Source organism: Camelus ferus, chromosome 3, assembly GCF_009834535.1.
Source record: "Camelus ferus isolate YT-003-E chromosome 3, BCGSAC_Cfer_1.0, whole genome shotgun sequence".
In the NCBI taxonomy this organism is placed as follows: Eukaryota; Metazoa; Chordata; class Mammalia; order Artiodactyla; family Camelidae; genus Camelus; species Camelus ferus.
The window spans coordinates 101,070,745-101,088,352 of record NC_045698.1 but is presented as its reverse complement, the minus strand read 5'-3'; the positions used below and the strand labels follow the sequence as shown (position 1 = coordinate 101,088,352).

The following is a 17,608-nucleotide window of genomic DNA, read 5'->3' as shown; positions in this document are numbered from 1 at the left end:
CGCTGTTCTCTCTGCCTGAAATAGTCACGCTCTTTTCTTCCCCCGCCCTCCTCTTCCCTTTTCCTGTTTCCCACTTTTCCCTAAGTAACTCTTATTCACCCTTTAGATCATCACCTTTTCTTGGTGGCTTTTCAGATTCGTCTACCCAGATGAATGCTACACCTTTCAAAGAACTATGGAGTGCTTAGTATTAGTAACGATTTTATATGTATTTATATGTGTTTTATTACCCCCCTCCCCCAACTTCAGGTGCGCAGTACCATCTGGCTTATTTTCACCTTAGTATCGCAAGCATCTAAAGCGCTAGCACAGAGTTATCAAGCAACCCTGCACTCAATGTTGTAAAACGAACATTTAACAGCCCCACCTATAAAAGAACGACAGAGTAACCATCTCTTTAAATTGTAAGGATTAAATAATACACATAGACTGTAGCACAGCGCCTGAATCACAGTAAGTCCAGAGACATCGAGATTTGTAGCTCACAGACAGCACAGAGGCTCCGCGATTGCACACTTTCCTCCAGGCACTCTGTCTACTGAGCTCCCTCCCAAACAGAACCAACAATTGCTGCGCCTGCGCCTTTTGCCTCCACCGCTAACGAGGCTGCCGGAAGTTTTTCCCTCTTCCCATTGGCCCGCCGCTGGACTAGTTGGTCGATACTGCGCATGCTCCCTATAGCGTCCTCTCCCCCCACCTCCTCCTTCGTTGTCCAACCAGAGCGCAAAACCTGCTAACACGCCTGCCCGAGCGGGCGTGCCCCGGAAGCAGTTCTTTGGCCTTCTGACACGTAGCAACGGGCCCAGTACAGGGTCCTAAGCTGCTTTGGGGGATTATTGGAGGCTGCTGGACCTCCTGCCGCCGCCGCCGCCTCCGCGTTTGGTGAGTGTCTAGTTCCGTGGCGCGCTGTTCGGCTTCTTCCCGCACCCGGCCGCGCGGCTTGTTGCTCGGCGCCGCGCCCCGGTCCTTTCGCTCAGACCCTCGCTCCCTTTCAGGCCTTGCTGTGACGCGGCCCCTGCAGCTCAGGCGCGGCCTCCCTGGAGTCTGCGCCTTCCTGGCAGGCCCAGACTTTGTTGTGCAGGGAGGCAGTGGCGTTGTCAGCTGTAAAGCCCTGTCCCGAGGTGAGGAGTCATCGTTGTTGATATTTTAGACCGATTGGAGCCACTCCTCCCACGCCCCTGCCCCTCACACAGGGCGTATCAGCTACTTGAGGTGGAGGTGTCTTCCCAGGCCTTGACTTAGGGACTGGACATTTCCTTCACCCCGCGACCCACCCTCCAAATGCTGCTTCCCAAAACGCTGTAAGAATTATTTGCTGCCTTATGGGGCTATCTGCTTCAGCAAAGTATCAGGATCGAATTCAAGAGGACCTTGGACATAAGCAGTCTTTGCCGTTTCTTTTCTATTGCAGATCATTTGCCATGGCAGGCTTTGACAACTTAAACACGGATTTCTACCAGACAAGTTATAGTATCGATGACCAGTCACAGCAGTCCTATGATTATGGAGGAAGTGGAGGACCCTATAGCAAGTAACTTTTCAACTTTGGCTGTTTATTTAAGCAACACTGCAGTGGAAGCATGTACCCAGGATGTTTGGTTCTGCCCAAGAATGCATGTGTGAACGTGTCCCTTATCAGTATTGTGGTTCCCTCCCGCCCGCATAATCTGCCTCTGGGGACTTCTGTGACACTCGTTTGAGTTGGAAGGGATTGCACTATTTATTCTGCATAATTCTGCATAATTATGTGCCTGAGTGGAAAAGTAGATTGTTGAAGAATGTTTTCCTAGTGACAGGGTTTGTACATCATTTAAGATATGGATAGGAGCTTTAAGTACGTAGAAGATAGGCTATTTACTCCACAGGACTAATTAAAAATGAAAACCTTTGGATGACTTGTTTAGTAGTTAAATAAATAAGTCCATCTTTCAGACCTTATTATCTGTTAACTGTGAGTGATGAGTGACACTATTGAATAGTGTTAGCTCCCTACTATGAGTCATCAGGTGGTTATCATATAGCAGCTGATTATTTTTACTACTACTCACACCAAAACTTTATGGTCAGTCAGTACATGCAAGTTACCAGTTGCAGACTGAAGCGGAGGGACTTCAAACTTTTCAGCCCTGAACTGTTGAAAAAAACCAAAACCAAAACCTGTACTTTTATAGTCCCTGGTGTTTGTGGCAAAAAAGTGAAGGTTTTTTACCAGTTTTTTCCTAGGACATCATATTCTATGTTTCTTAGGACCTTACAGTTAATCAGCCTCCTGTCTAGTGAAGGAGTCTCCTATACTAGGGTTACTTAACCCCTTTGAGAACCTTATGAAAAGTGTGGGCCTATTTCTGAGAAATACATGTGTGCAGTCAAACACCCACATTAATGTGCATATAATGTCCAGACAGTTTATGTGTTATCTGATGTGCGTGTGTGGACTCTGAATTAAAAACCTCAGGAAGACTACCCCAGGAGGAGGGCATGGAAGGGATGTGTATCCAGTCAGAGAGAAACATTAGGATTAGAACATATTTAAATAATAAATCTGAATGAAAGTGCCCAAGAATTTAAAAAAGTAAAAATTAAATTCAGCTGAGCAGTGTGGTTTGTCTTATATAGGCTATACTTTTTACAACCTGTAGACCCCTTGGATCTGCTTAATTTGATATATTCTAAAGCTTTTCCCCCCCAAAACTTAACATGTTAATGAAAGTGAGCATATAAATAATCCTACCTATGAATCACTTTTTTTCTTAATGTCAAATTCTCAATTACATGCCATTGAAGATTTCTCTCTTTTGATCAATTAATTGGGCAGAATTGGAAAAATCATGTTGAGAAATTTCCATTTTATTTACCTAAATGTGTATTTTTGGGTATATGAGAGAGCCATCTGAATGTAAGATTGGCCTACGTGCTGCAGCTGAGCTTTGGAAAACCTGTCGGTGTATTCAGGCCTGTTTTTAACCAAATAATACTGATGTTTGGATTCAACAGAACTATTCCATTTAGATTGCAGCCTCCTGAGTTCAAATATTTCTGCCTTTCTTTCCCGTGCTTCTTTCTGTCCATGTTCCCATCTGCTAAAGATGTGACTTATCTTTCTTTCCACTTATCTCATTCAGTTTTCCACTGAGAAGTGGTTTAGATATTCTGTTGCTAACTATTATGACTATTCCATCCCAACCAAGTCAAGTACCAGTGAGCATTGCTTCAGTACTAGTAAAGAACGCATTTTATTCCAGGTGCTCATATAAACGGTAATGCCAGTTAACGGGTATGAGCTAATAGATGATGCATAGGAAAACAAGCCTAAGTGTGAGCAGTAAAAACTGGGTTTCTGAACTTTTTAAAAAAAATGAACTCTTCTACTTCTATATGTGCCTTCAGTTGGCTCTGCAACCCTATGACATTTTTATGTCCATCTCAGCTTATCAAATAATATTTTATTATGCCAACTTGGTAACAAAGATCACATTCTAAGTTGTATCTCTGTTGTTGAAAATCTAGGTTCACAGAGCATCTGACTTGGACTGTCTTCAAGTTTGACTTGAGTTATTATTAGTCCATAGTTCTGCATTTGCCCTGTGAAGTCAGCTTTAATATTTTGCATAGTTTCCTCTGTGGATACCTCACAAGTATCATTCATACATTCTTATAACAACAACAACAACAAAAAGCAAAAAGTAAAAGGCCCTTTGACCTCAATCTGTGGACTTACATGAATGTCATATTGGGCAGGTCCCACATTATATTCTAGATATGCCTTTAAAATATATAGTAATGGCAATTACATATTTTTTAAAATATTGGAAGCTGTTTTTTTTTTTCTTCCATCTTCAGCTAACTAATAATACCTTTTTGGAATATCTAAGGAGCTTGGTGAACTTAAGTAGACAACCCATTATATTAAGACGCTTTGTTGTTGATACTAAGCGCATATGAGAGTATTGGTTTCCATGTGCGGCTTTTCTTGCTGTTAAAGGATTGATTTAGTCTCTAAAGGTCATGTCTACCATACTGTGTTTTAGTTTAAAACTAGCAGGAGTGATTCAGGGATTTTCCTGAGCAGATCCTGCCAGAAAAGGAAAATTGTAAAATTCCACAGTATTGTGTTTATCACCTTGCATAGTGAAGAAGAGATGATTGTGCCACCTCTGAAGCTCTTATTTGCTTGCAGTATTTCTTTTCCTTACATGAAATTTATTTAAAGTATGGTCTACAGACCCCAGAGGTCCTTGAGACCTTTCAGAGAGGCTTTAAGGTCAAAACTATCTTTGTAACAGTACTAAGGCATTATATACCTTTTTAGGTGTGTTGGCATTTGCACTGATGCTGCAAAAGCAACGATTGGTAAAACTTCTGATACCCAACTATGAATCAATACAGTGGCATTAAATTGTTCTAGTACTCATTGTATTCTCCATCACACACTTGTTAGGGCATGGGGGAAACCATTTTCACTTAAGGATGCTCTTGAAGCTGTCGGAATTGTTTTATTAAATCCTGACCCTGATGACACACATTTTTTGAATATGCTGTATGACAAAATGGGAAACAGTCTCAAAGCACTTCTACTTCATACTGAAATACAATGATTACCTCTAGGAAAAGCCCCTGTGCAATCTGAGTCTCAAGCTGTATCAGCTGCTTTTTCACAGAAGAAACCATTTTTATTGGAAGGAACAACTGGCAAACAGTGGTTATTCAGACTTGAGAATTTTCTCAAAAATGAATGAATGCAGTGATCTGTTACTTCAAGGAAAACAATTGACAGTATGTGTGGCCAATAATCAGTTTTCAGACAAAAATGAGGATTTTGGAAAACTTGTATCCATCTCTGTGAACTTCTTACCTTCTCAGTAATTAACCAGCTTTATGGTCAGTGGTGATTTTAATAAATGTGATTTTTAGAATATTTATATATATTTTTATATTAGGTGTGTCAATGTTTGGAACATCTGCATAACTCATACGAGTATTTTCTAAATGGCCAATGCATGGTGTTACAAAATCATACATGAGTAAAGAGAAGATCCAGTCAAAGAACAAGACAGATGAGTTTATCCTAACATGACCGATACTGAAAGTTCGTTAATATTGTTTCAGTTTCTACCTTGCAACTTAAGTTTAAAAAATTAGCACTTTGCTTTGAGTTTTGAAGTATCAGAAAGAATATTCTTGATAATCTGTAAAGGTTATTAAAATACTCTATTTTCCATCGTAGATGGAAAAATACTAGATTTTCTGCAATACTAGGTTTTCTTCAAATACTTCAACTAAAACAACATATCACAACAGATAGAATGTGGAAGCATATATAAGAATTTCTAGCAGTCTTATATTAAACCAGACATAAATGAGATTGCCAGAAATATGATATAATATCACTTTTCTCAGTAATTTTTTTAAAATAACTTTTTCATAAAAATGTTTATGCTGACGTAACAGATTTATTGTTACTTTGAGTGAATAAGTCTTTTAAACATTTCTCTGTTTTAATTTCTAAAATGATGAATATTGATAGATAAAACCCACATAAATTAGGAGCTCTTAATTTTAAGAGTATAATAAGTCCTAAGACTGAACAGTTTGAGAACCACTCGTGTGTGTCATTCTTTTTGTTTTTTCTTTTGCATACACATTCGTATTCATATTCTCGCTTTCTCTCTCTGTCTCTAGAGAGAATAAAATACAGTCTGTTTATGCAGGTTATATGGAGCTTTTCTAGCTGTTTCATGAACTCCAAGGTGGATTACTGATACATCCTAACAGATCCACACAATAGCATATTGTACTAAATCAGAAAATGTGATTCTTGTCCTAGTCCAACCACCCAGCCCTGTGGGGATAGAGTAAGAGTGTGTGTGTGTGTGTGTATGTGTGTGTGTGTGTGTGTGTGTGTGTATAAATAAATAGAAATCAAGATATTTGCATACCAAAATGACTGGAAATGCATATACAGAAAAAGATGTTATGACTGTCTCTGTCAGGGAGGAGTTGAGGGTGATTTTTATTACATTTGTTATAAGAGTTGACCCCGTGAATCAGAAAGTCTAGTTTTGAATCGTGGCACCCCCATGGCAGATCATTTTAACTCAAATTTCAGTTTCCACATCTTTATAATGGAGAGGATGATGAAATTAACCTCCTAGAGTTGTAGTGAGACTGATATGAGATAATTCACATTAAATACTTATAATACTGCTTCACACAGTATCATTCAAAAGATTATTATTTATGTTCTTAGAAATTTTCGGTGGTTATTATATATCTGTATATTGCATGTAACAGTTTAGAGTTAATTTCAATGAATAATAAATGTACAGCATTTTTACAGGTACGAAAGTTTATACCTGAAAATTAAGCCTTCTGCTTCTCCTGTTTCCAGATCCCTTTACTTATGTAATTATGTATATATATAATACACATACACATAGATATGGATATATATTACAAAAAGCATAGTTACAATGAGTGCATATGGTATATGCTATTCTGATACTAGTTTTTCTTCCCTATTGAATATGTCTTGATTACCATTTCTTACCAGTACCTACAAAACTGACTCATTCCTTTTAATAGGTGCACAGTAATCTATGCTCATATCACAGTATATTTACTGATAGCTATTTATATTGTTTGTTTTCTATTTTTTTGCTTTTAAAATAATGCTGCAGTGAATTTTATATTATTTTATAGCCAGATAAGTACTTAGTATTTTTTAAAGCATATATTGGACTTGTGTGGCAAGTCATGAGAATCCCATAGGAATTTCCAAAGGGCTGCTTGTAGTTGAAACTTGGCCTTTGATTTGCTTTTAATCAAGATGTTCAGTTAACTTAAAAATTAGATTTAATTTTGAAATCTCAAATAATAGTAATGAGGTCATTAGATTTTTATATTTATCAAAAGGGATGTGTAAATTTTTAGAAGATAATGAGGCTAAAGGATCTCTAAGGCTTTTCAGCTCTCCTTTTTAAAGTATCTTACTTTAAAATAATTAATTTACTTCTTTATTTCTTACTATGTAATTAGATTAGTCCCATTGATAGATAAGTCATATTTTTCCAGAACATGATGAAACAGGTCTTTAAAAGATACTGGTCCAGTATTCTTCCGTTCCCTGTTGTTTTCATCACTAAAATAGTCTCCCTCTAAAGTTCAGGATTTCCTATAGTACATAGCAAGTAAGACAATAGGTGTACAACTACTTTGAAAAATTAAAAGTACTGTTCAAATGCAACGTGTGCTAATAAGTTTTGGTATATTCAGAAAGCTGTCACGTAACAGTACAAAGTCTGTCATCCTAAGTTTTTATTCATAGTCTTGGGCATGACTTTTATTTCATAGCTGTCTTTATGTATGCTCACTAAATGGGGAAAAACAGAAAAATGTTTTCTGTCTTCATAAGTTGACTCCCTGATGTTTAAAAGCTTAACAGTTTGTAAAATGCTTAAGTGCTGTATAAGTGAGTGTTGGCATCATCTGGGAAGATTCTCTATAAAACACAGACAACTTATTGTAGATAATCAGCTTGATCTTAGTAACCATTTCAACCACATTTATAAAACTGGCAAAGTAGATATCCTGGGAATTGCATGACTAACATTTTCTACCTGTCATGTCAGTTTGGGGCGTTGACATGACTCTGAGAAATGTAACTTACTTTGATTTACAGACAGTATGCTGGCTATGACTATTCGCACCAAGGCCGATTTGTCCCTCCAGACATGATGCAGCCACAGCAGCCATACACTGGGCAGATTTTCCAGCCAACTCAGGCGTATACTCCGACTACATCTCAGCCATTCTATGGAAACAACTTTGAGGACGAGCCACCTTTATTAGAAGGTAGGGTTGGTTGCAACGCTTGATAGTACGCTGTGGTATCCAGCTGGTCAGTGAAAATGAATCTTAGTTTGGAGAAGTTACCCTTTTTTTTAAAAAGAATAATGTTGAAGAAAAAGGTTTTCTACTAAGTGACTCATTTTGAAGAGTATGTATGAAACCATATTGAGCCAAAGGGGTCCAGATTTTTAATAGATCTTTGTAAAGTGATAATAAAGTATGTCAGTATGTGAGCAGAGTAACTTTTACTTCAGATTCTTGATGAAATTCTACCAGTGGAAGAAATGAGAGGAAATAAATAGCATGGTATTAATTATTCTACACAGAAGTAAGCTGCCAGAACTAGTGATATCAATAAAAAATATGGTGTTTTTCAAATTGTATCCCCAAACCCAAAAAGTAGTAGTTCTAAACATTTTTTCTTTTTTTTTTTTTGGATCTGATACCCTTTGGAAGTCTAGTGAATGCTATGCGTGTTATCCTCAGCAAAATTCACACATACGCCTAGAGACGTAGTTTTGTGTACGTTTTCATGGGGCTTCCAGGTGTTCCTGAAGCCCCAGGTACAGAGCCCTGTACTGTTACCCCTAGTCTTTGCTGTGCAGTCACAGCTCGGAGTGTCTTTTTCATCATATCCATATCCTTTTCTAACACCACACCAGAGATTGGGTATTTGTGGAATAAGCACCATAATCAGTACTAAGACTGATACTGAGGGCTCACCAAAATAATTTCATCTGATTTTGCTAGATCCTCTTTTGATGCTATTTCACTTTTTCTCTTGTTCTAACATGGATTCTAGTAAACTAAAGGTGTATCTCACAAATCCTCATTGACTTCCTTCTTTTCTTTTTCTTTAGAATTAGGTATCAATTTTGACCACATCTGGCAAAAAACACTCACAGTGTTACACCCATTAAAAGTAGCAGATGGCAGCATCATGAATGAGACTGATTTGGCAGGACCAATGGTTTTTTGCCTTGCCTTTGGAGCCACATTGTTACTGGTAAGATTTTAAGCTCTCAGTGTGAGACAAAGAACGGTCTTTAAATGTTCCACCAAGAGCCATTACAGAAACTCTGCCTACACACCAAATCTTTGATGTGTCTTGAATAGTATTGAGTTGCTTGAATTTATACCTATTCATCACTTCTCCATTGATAATAAATACTGTGTATTTAGAAATCATTTCTTGTTCTAATAAGTGGTCCAATTGTTAGGGGATCAATATTAATAAATAAATAACGTGTGGCTTTAGTCTCAACAAAATTCCTTTTCAGAAACTGACAAAATTTAAATTATTTATATTATAGCTTTATATTATATTTATATATTTATTGCTTTTTCTTTTGAATCTCTAGTCCTTGGGTAGTGTGTTTTTTTGTAGGAGTGCTGGTTTAATGTATAATGAATTGAAACATTAAAAGACAATGGGTTTTAGTCCCTTTCCTATCTCCCCAAGGATCTTAAAGCATGTTGAAAATGAAAAGTTGTAAAGATAATTGCTAATGTTTGTTTTGTTTTATTTCATCCTGTATCTCTGAATTAGAAGAGATAAGTGATATAATAGGTTGAAGATGGGATTTTTAGTCAGAAAAGCTGGGCATAATTCAGTGCTCCTACTCTGTATTTTAGCAAGTCATTTAATCCTTCAGCTCCCTCTGATGGATAATCCTGTGCTTCCCACCGAAGAAGATTACTTTGGAGGGTAAGCAAGGCAGGTTATATGAGAGCACTTTGAGAAGTTTAAAGCCCTGTACAAGTGTAAGGTTTTATTATTACTACATGATTGAATTTGTCAGTGAACTCATCTGAGCCTTTTTAAACTTCTACAGTTTCAATCAAGTGTTTGCAAATAAATACTGATTCTAACAAAAATCCCAAGGATTTTTCCATTTAATGTAATTGTAGAGGCATTCTTGCAATGAAGTTTTATATGTCAAACATCTGACAAACCAGGAACTTTTTGTGGACTGATTTTAGTGCTAGTGTGACCCGAATGCAGCGTTTGTTCAGGTAGCTTGACTAAGAGTGTTGTAACTCCAATTGAGCTAACCTTGACTGTCCGAAGACTGTTCAGTGATGTCTTTTACAGAAGCAGAACTTTTAAAGTTTTGTCTGTTTTGTTTTATTTTGTTTGTTTTTCAAAGGGCTGTATAAATCAACCAACAGTTTGGGAAAATAATGAAAGAAAAAAAATCTTCCGTTTATTCATCTCATGCCTAGTTGTTCATCACTTTTCTCCTTCCCTCCCCATAGAACCCTGGCTTCCTGCTTATCCTGCTTCCTTTCTCCTAACTCCTGTAACACCCATTTATAGTAAATGATGAAATTATTTCTGCTGTTAGGAACATTATAGCCACATCTGTCAATGAGAATAAATTGCTTTGGGGTAATTTGGTGGATTTGGGTGCTTTCAAGTGATACTATTATCCAGACATCTGAATGACTTTCCATCCTGTCTCTGTAGTTTATTTGCCTAAAATCAGCCTGATTTCTTTTTAGAAATCTTCTGCTTTAGGTGATCGTACCATGATTTTATGTCATTATTTGTTGAATTCTATGCCAACCTCAGATGGTAACTAGAAAATGAGAAACCAAGTATCTGTGTATTGATTGAGAGGTGGATCCTTTATTTTTATTTTTTTTAAATTAAATTAAATTTATTTTTTGGAGGAGATCATTAGGTTGGTTTGTTTGTTTGTTTTGTTTGTTTATTTATTTATTTATTTAATGGCAGTGCTGGAGATTGAACCCAGGACGCAGTGCATGCTAAGCACGTGCTCTGCCACTTGGGCTGTACCCTCCCCCTGAGAGGCGGATTCTTTACATCTCTTAAGAAAGATGTAGAAGTCAGTTTGCTCACTGTTTTACTTCTCTGCGTAAGAAGTAGACACCTCTGTGGATTTTGTTGCTCACAGACTGAATATCTTCTACATGTATCATTTTAGGTGAAAGAGGCCAAAAATGACTTTTGCTCTTTAACCTGTAATCTTTCCTTTCCCTGTAGGCTGGCAAAATCCAGTTTGGCTATGTATATGGGATCAGTGCAATTGGATGCCTAGGAATGTTTTGTTTACTAAACTTAATGAGTATGACTGGTGTTTCCTTTGGTTGTGTGGCAAGTGTCCTTGGATATTGTCTTCTCCCCATGATCCTACTCTCCAGCTTTGCAGTGATATTTTCTTTGCAGTAAGTACTGGTCTTTATTTTGAGGGTTGATTGACGAATTCTGTGTAACAGGATTTACCTCACATCAGTTTGAGATGTATCACTGATTCAGCAAACATACTAGATAGTGCTTCTTGTAAGTGAAGTCTGGGCTACATACTTTTCAGTAATGAATAATGGAAATGAGAGTAAATTAAGAAATCTTTTATACCATTTCTGCTTTTACCTATGAGAAAGAATTTCACTAGTTTTGTGTGTACTTACCGGTGTCTGTAACCGGTTTGGACCAGTGGAGATTGTTAACTTAAATATTGCATGGAAAAGGTCAAGTTGTTGAAATGATAATTAACCTCTCTCTGATATTTTTAAGGCTGTATCTGATTTCTTAAAGATGTCAGGCATATGCTAAGTCAGTGAGTAATAAACACAGACTCTCTATTTGGCAGCCTTTTAACTGAAAGCAGAACACCTTTTTATGGCAAGAGACTGTTACTAGCCTACTAGTAGTTTTCACTTGTACTTTTAAACAGCTCTAAATGTGTAATTTTTAAATAATATTTGATGGGAGGTTAAAAAAGAAGGGTGTAAGTTACTGCTAATAAAGTTGCTCCTGCTGGCCAGTAGACAGAAGCTCTCTCAACAGTTCAGGCTCCTCCCTGTGGCTGGTGCTGGACACGACCAATGATTGAGCTTTGTTGCACTTAAAGAGTGAAAACAGAGGTTTCAGAAGAGCATTTATCAACTCTTTCATGCTGGAGATTTTTCAAGATGATGGCTTCACAGTGTTCCTGCTTTGGATAAAAATGCTCCAGATTTTCAGTGTGGAAACTGCTTCATCTTCTCATTTGTTAAGATTGATATATTTGAATTTTATAGACTATTTTCTACTAAGGCAGTGTTTTCCAACCAGGCACAGTTTTGCTCCCAGGAGACATTTGTCAATGTCTGGAGACAATTTTGGTTGTCAAAAGTGAGGAAGGCAAGGATGCTATTGATATCTTATGACTTAACAATGGACAGAACAGCCCATCCCCCACAACAAAAGCACATCCAGCCCAAGTATCTGCCAAGTTGAGAAATTATGTGCTAAAAGGAGCAAAATTGTTACAAATGAGCTTTTTATCACATGAAATAATTCAGCATCGTTGAATTCACTGTGAGGTACATTTCAGCATTTGAAAAAAAAATTGATTATTTCTGCAGATGTCTCCATGTGGGTTTTTAAATGCTTTTTTTAGAATTGATTATGGTAGCATTCTTACATAACTGATCTCATCTACTGACCTCCTGCTTTTTCTCTCCCCTCCCCCTGTTACAGAGGAATGGTAGGAATCATTCTCACTGCTGGAATTATTGGATGGTGTAGTTTCTCTGCTTCCAAAATTTTTATTTCTGCACTAGCCATGGAAGGACAGCAGCTTCTAGTAGCATATCCTTGTGCTTTGTTATATGGAGTCTTTGCCCTCATTTCTGTTTTTTGAACTGAATTTATCTGGGATGTGGACATCGTTGGGCCAAATAACAAAAAAGGACTGAACTCTTAAATCGGACCAGCAAACTGCTACAGTGCAACTCTCATGCAGATCTAACGTTTGCCTGTTGGAACAGTGGAAGTAAACGTGCATCTTTTGTTCATTTTTATAGAACTTTTGAATACTGTATTGGATTTACCTGCAGTATGACTAGGTTTAAGTGTTTGTGCTTATACAAATAAGATATACAAAAAATCCTGTTCCTGCAGCCTTAGAAAAACAACTTTTTTCCTTCCTAATTATATATTATGATGTTTTTGATAGATTTTTATCAACTGTGGGAAACTAACCACAGAGTTGATAGTCTTTCTTAAAAACAACCCATAGTACATGAAGATACAAGACTTACTGGAAAAATATTTTTCCAAGAAATTAGGAAAGAAAAACTGTATTCTCAAGCCAGATGCAATTGAAGCAAAAAAGTGATCCCAGTGTAGAGTTTCATGAGTTTGCACTTCAAAAATTTGACATTTCTTTAAATTATCTCATGGAATTTTGGCTAAAATTCAGCAGTACAAGTGGTTCACAGTCTACCTTATTGTAGACATGAAATGTGAACACCTGTTTAGGTTTTAGCATTAACTACACCATAGTGACCAAGACTGGCCACATTAATGCTCAGAGTTGGATCTCCATGTTTCCCAGGATAAAGAAAATCGCTAACCTTTTTTTGAGAAAAATATTTAAAATGTCACAGTTTCAGTATTGCAGTTATCCATGTAAAGTACATTTGATGCTTACTAATTAAAAATTTCCCAGTTAATTTAAACTGTGTTGTTGAGTTTACTTTTGTTAAACCACTGTTCTCGGCGTCCCATTTTCTTTAACTAGGGTCTGGTTTTGACTTGTATTCCCAATTTATTCTGAGCTTTAAGAATAGAGTTTGTCTGATATAGAATAAGAAAAAATGAGATTAAACAAGAAGCAATTTGCTTTGAGTTAGAATATTATTTCCTTGCATTAAGTTTATTTGGTTAATATTGTCATGTTCTCATGTCAGAGGATCTGTAAGAAAATACTGTATCTTGTATACTGATGATCAGCTTTTTCTGGAGAAACTGCCTCTCTCTTTGGACTAAGCGCACTTATAATTATGAGAAAGGTGCCATGATAGGAGGAAAAATGTTGCCTTTTTTAAAGGGGAGACTTTCAGACTAAATAAAAAGAAATGCCAAACTGACATACTAATGGTTCTTTTTTAGAGCTAGTTTTCAGTCGTAAAAGGTTAAGATAATAAAACATACTTCTAAAAGAAGATCATGATGATTTCTAATCTCTGGGATCACACAAATACATTTTTCTTCACTAAATTAATGTTCTGGACAAATGCACTTACTAATAATTAGTTTTTGGCTGAGTTTTTAAACTTACCAAACTCTTCTAGAATAATATTTTTGTTATAATTCTTGGATAGTATCCTTTTTGCTGTTTTCAAGTCTCTTTATAAATGTGCACCATTCTTGTTAAGGCAAATGTAATGGATGCCTTTTGTTAATATCTGATTATTCCTAATGAGCAGAGTAGATGAAGCTTTGGGAATTAAATTTCTCCCACTGTTGGTTAGGCTTAAGACCATTAATCTTCAGGCAATTTCCCAATGGGTAAAACTGTTTTCTTGCTTTTTTGCCTCCACCCTCAACAAAATAAGTTTTAGTTTAAATCAATGTTGTAGTGGTTTTTGTTGTTAGTTGTGTTTTATTTAAGTCCAAAATGATTAGGTGAAAAACGATTTTACATTTAACTATTATTCTGTCAAAACAGCTAAGCAGTAGTGTTGCCTTTGATGCAAGAGTTGAATTCTGGAGTTTGCCTGGTTACATGAAGAGTCATGTGTAGCCAAAGTGTCCCTTATAAAATTCTCTTAAATAAAAAATACAGTATATATAGCCAAATTTATGCATACTTAAAAAACTGATATAGTATGTCTCAAAAATACTGTGTGGCAGCTTTTACCTCTGGCACTGGAATAGTTTTTTGCTTCTTAAGTATCAAGTAGAGCAACTGGCTTGCTTTAGGGCCCATTTTATACTAAAAACATACACATACCTTGAAGTACTGGAGACAGTCTCAGCATAAGTAAAAGCTTATCCAGTGGCGGTCACTGAGGAACTGAAACTCACTGTGAGTGGAGGGTGCAGGTCCACTCATTCAGGCCAGGGTGTTACTTGTTTATGCAAGCATGTGTGCCAAGGACCGCTAGTTGATTTTACATATAGTGTAAATGTGTGTTTTATGACTTTGCTATAATACCATACCATGTTGACCAGTGGGTGTTTTCAAGAGCTATATAACAAGGCTTGTAGGAGTAGGCAAGCTTTCTCCAGATATAGCTAGGCAGATAATGAAAAATTCTGTGCATCTTTAAATACTAACTGTCCTTAGTTACTGGCCATCCAATGAAAGAGAATTTTATTAAAATGTCTCCAATGACATGATTTGGGGTAGGATCTAAGTACTGTACATATGACATTTTGCAAGTATGTGTATTTAACTTTGATAGGGATTGCTCAACTCAGATACACTCCCAAACTAAGGATAATTATCTCTATAATCTCATAGGTCTCTGATGCAATCATTAAGAATCATGAAAAGTCAAGACTGCATTTTGAGATCTGCCTATTGTCATTTAGAGCATATTTAATGTAATAACTCCTACAATTTGCTTAACTTGCCCTGTAGGAGGAAAAAAAAATATATATATATAAAACACTGTGTTTAGCCTTTCATAAAGTAGTGCCAGTTTTCCAAAAAACACAGCATGGTACAGATCATAGCATGAGGAATACTTACCAAAGAATAGCAGTGGGCCTTCCTTAAATGATAGCTCAGGCAAGCTTCCTACCCATATAGTGGCCCCAAGTGAAATCTGTCCTCACAAAGTATCCACTGATTCATTTTGTAGTGTCATGTCGCATTCCAACTACTGATTACCAAATAATCTCAATTTTTACAAATTCCAATTTATCGGGAAGTGAAAGGTTGTTTCTCAAGAAATTTGCATTAGTAATATGCTTGTTTCAAAACAACTTCCCTAAGAATCAAAGTTAGTATCAGGCGAAAACATAAGTACCTTTTCAAAGAGAGTTGTAGCTAATGAGTTTCTCTTTTCTTTCTAGGATGTATTTAGGATTTGGGGGAAGGAGCGGCAATAGCAAGATATCAAAGTTTATGAGAAATGCCTTAAGAAAAAATTGCTTCAGGTGCTTTAATGAATAGATAAATATGATCTGTCGTTAGCTCGTCAAGCATATAGTGTTTAGTTTCAAACATCTTAAATAAAGCGTATCCTTATGACTTTCTCCACAATCTATGCTGATACTCCTTTACACCACCAATGAAGAAATGATTGTTTCTTAATTAACTGTACTTCTGCCACCATCCAAATGATTGAAGTTTGAATTTTAGTACATTACTATTACTTACATTTCAGTAAGTTGCTTTGTTTATGAATATATATCCGTTTTGTAACTGGGCCGTAGGTAAAATGAAACATACTAAATGATTGATTTCTAGAGACTGGCAGATTACTTAGTCGAAAGTGTTTTATATTATTATTAATGAGTGTGTATCTCAGAATGGTGGCCATAAAACCTGAAGAATAAAATCAGTGTGTAGTTCTGATTTTTGCATCACAGATAGCAGTATTTCTTCTGCCCTTGTACACGAAGTTCCTAGTCTAATGAAGAACATTACCTGCTGATGGAACACAATGTCCTCTGTGCAAATCAAATGATTACATACTCAAATGAGGACTAATTAAATGCAGAGCTGTTCTCCTAATTTAAAAGCTCAAATGCTTTCTTGAGCACATTGGGTTCTAAAAATTGGATATTACATTTTTTTGTGAGCTTAACTAATTAGGCTTACCTTGCATATATAATTTTTTTTTTCCCTGAAACTGTCTCTAAATCTGTTGATAGCTTGCTTGTAGGGTGATTACTTAGGCATTACGGTGTTTTAAATAACTTTTCAACACTTGCAGCACAAAAGGAATTTCAAAAATGAGAAAACAAAGAAGTACTCCGTAGAAACATTTAAGATGCTTGTAAATTTATACCTACTTGGCCTACTCTGGGTTCTTGTAAAAATAGAGAAAGCAATATGGATATTTGATTTTTCCCCCAGGTGAATGTAGTTCAAACCAATGTCTGTAAAATTTAATGACGCATTTGCTTACAGTTTGCAGTTTTGTGATCTTTGATGATATTGTAGGACTTGGTAAAGTCTTTTTTATTAGGCAATCGATGATCCTAAAAGCCCTATTATTTTATATGTTGTAATCTTCAAGATGGGAATGTCTAATTCCTTTTCTGATTGCACATCATCATTATAATAAAAAATAAGACCTCTATACAGCAATGAATAGGAATGGATTATTGATAAGATGATTCAACATGGATGACTCTTGAAAATATGCTAAGTTAAAAAAAAAGTCAAATGTGAAAGGCCACATACTGTATGATTCAACTTTTATGAATTTCTCGGAAAGACAAATCTCTAGAGGTAAATCAGTAGTTGCCTGGAAGTGGAAGTGGGAACTGACTGCAGTTGAACAGGATGTAACTTTTTGAGTGATAATGGTTATGCAACTGTATATTTACTAAAATCATTAAAGTGTATGCTTAAAGTGAGTAGATTCTATGATATATAAGTACTGTGTCAAATTATTTTTTAAATCGTGAGAGGATGAGAGGTAGAGCAACCTGCCAGAACATCTGTATTTTTAGAGCTCAAACAGAGGAAAAAACAATATAGTGCTTTTGCCCAGAGGGAAACAAAATGAAGTGAAATTGCCCTCCCCCCAAATTTCACTCCCCACACAACTCACTCTTCATATACATTGGTGTGCATGTTAGCAGACCATACAGACACCCTCTTACCCTCCCTCTTTCCTCCAGTGGCTTCTATACACAGGAATACACATGCAGGTGCCTTTTTTAAAAACTTAAATTCATATAACAAAATTTAACAGTTTTTAAGTGTACAATTCAGTGGTTTTAGTATATTCACAATGTTACACAGCCATCATCACTATCTAATTTCAGAAAATTTCTATC

At 36.4% G+C, this 17,608-nt stretch overlaps 1 protein-coding gene across 1 annotated transcript; it reads left to right on the top strand.

Moving 5' to 3' along the window:
• The first annotated feature begins 724 nt into the window (after nucleotides 1–724).
• On the top strand, nucleotides 725–16,902 carry YIPF5 (Yip1 domain family member 5). Its single transcript, XM_006194395.2, has 6 exons — nucleotides 725–882; nucleotides 1,412–1,531; nucleotides 7,679–7,851; nucleotides 8,709–8,854; nucleotides 10,859–11,040; nucleotides 12,338–16,902. Exons 2-6 carry the CDS (start codon nucleotides 1,422–1,424, stop codon nucleotides 12,498–12,500), a joined length of 774 nt encoding a protein of 257 aa, XP_006194457.1. The 5' UTR covers nucleotides 725–882; nucleotides 1,412–1,421; the 3' UTR covers nucleotides 12,501–16,902.
• The last annotated feature ends 706 nt before the right edge of the window (nucleotides 16,903–17,608 follow it).

Excerpts from the sequence above, each read along its gene's own strand:
- YIPF5 (XM_006194395.2), top strand. The coding sequence starts at position 1,422 with ATGGCAGGCTTTGACAACTTAAACACGGATTTCTACCAGACAAGTTAT. Across the intron at positions 7,852-8,708 it reads CGAGCCACCTTTATTAGAAG|AATTAGGTATCAATTTTGAC; the intron begins GTAGGGTTGGTT and ends CTTTTTCTTTAG. Across the intron at positions 11,041-12,337 it reads GCAGTGATATTTTCTTTGCA|AGGAATGGTAGGAATCATTC; the intron begins GTAAGTACTGGT and ends CCCCTGTTACAG.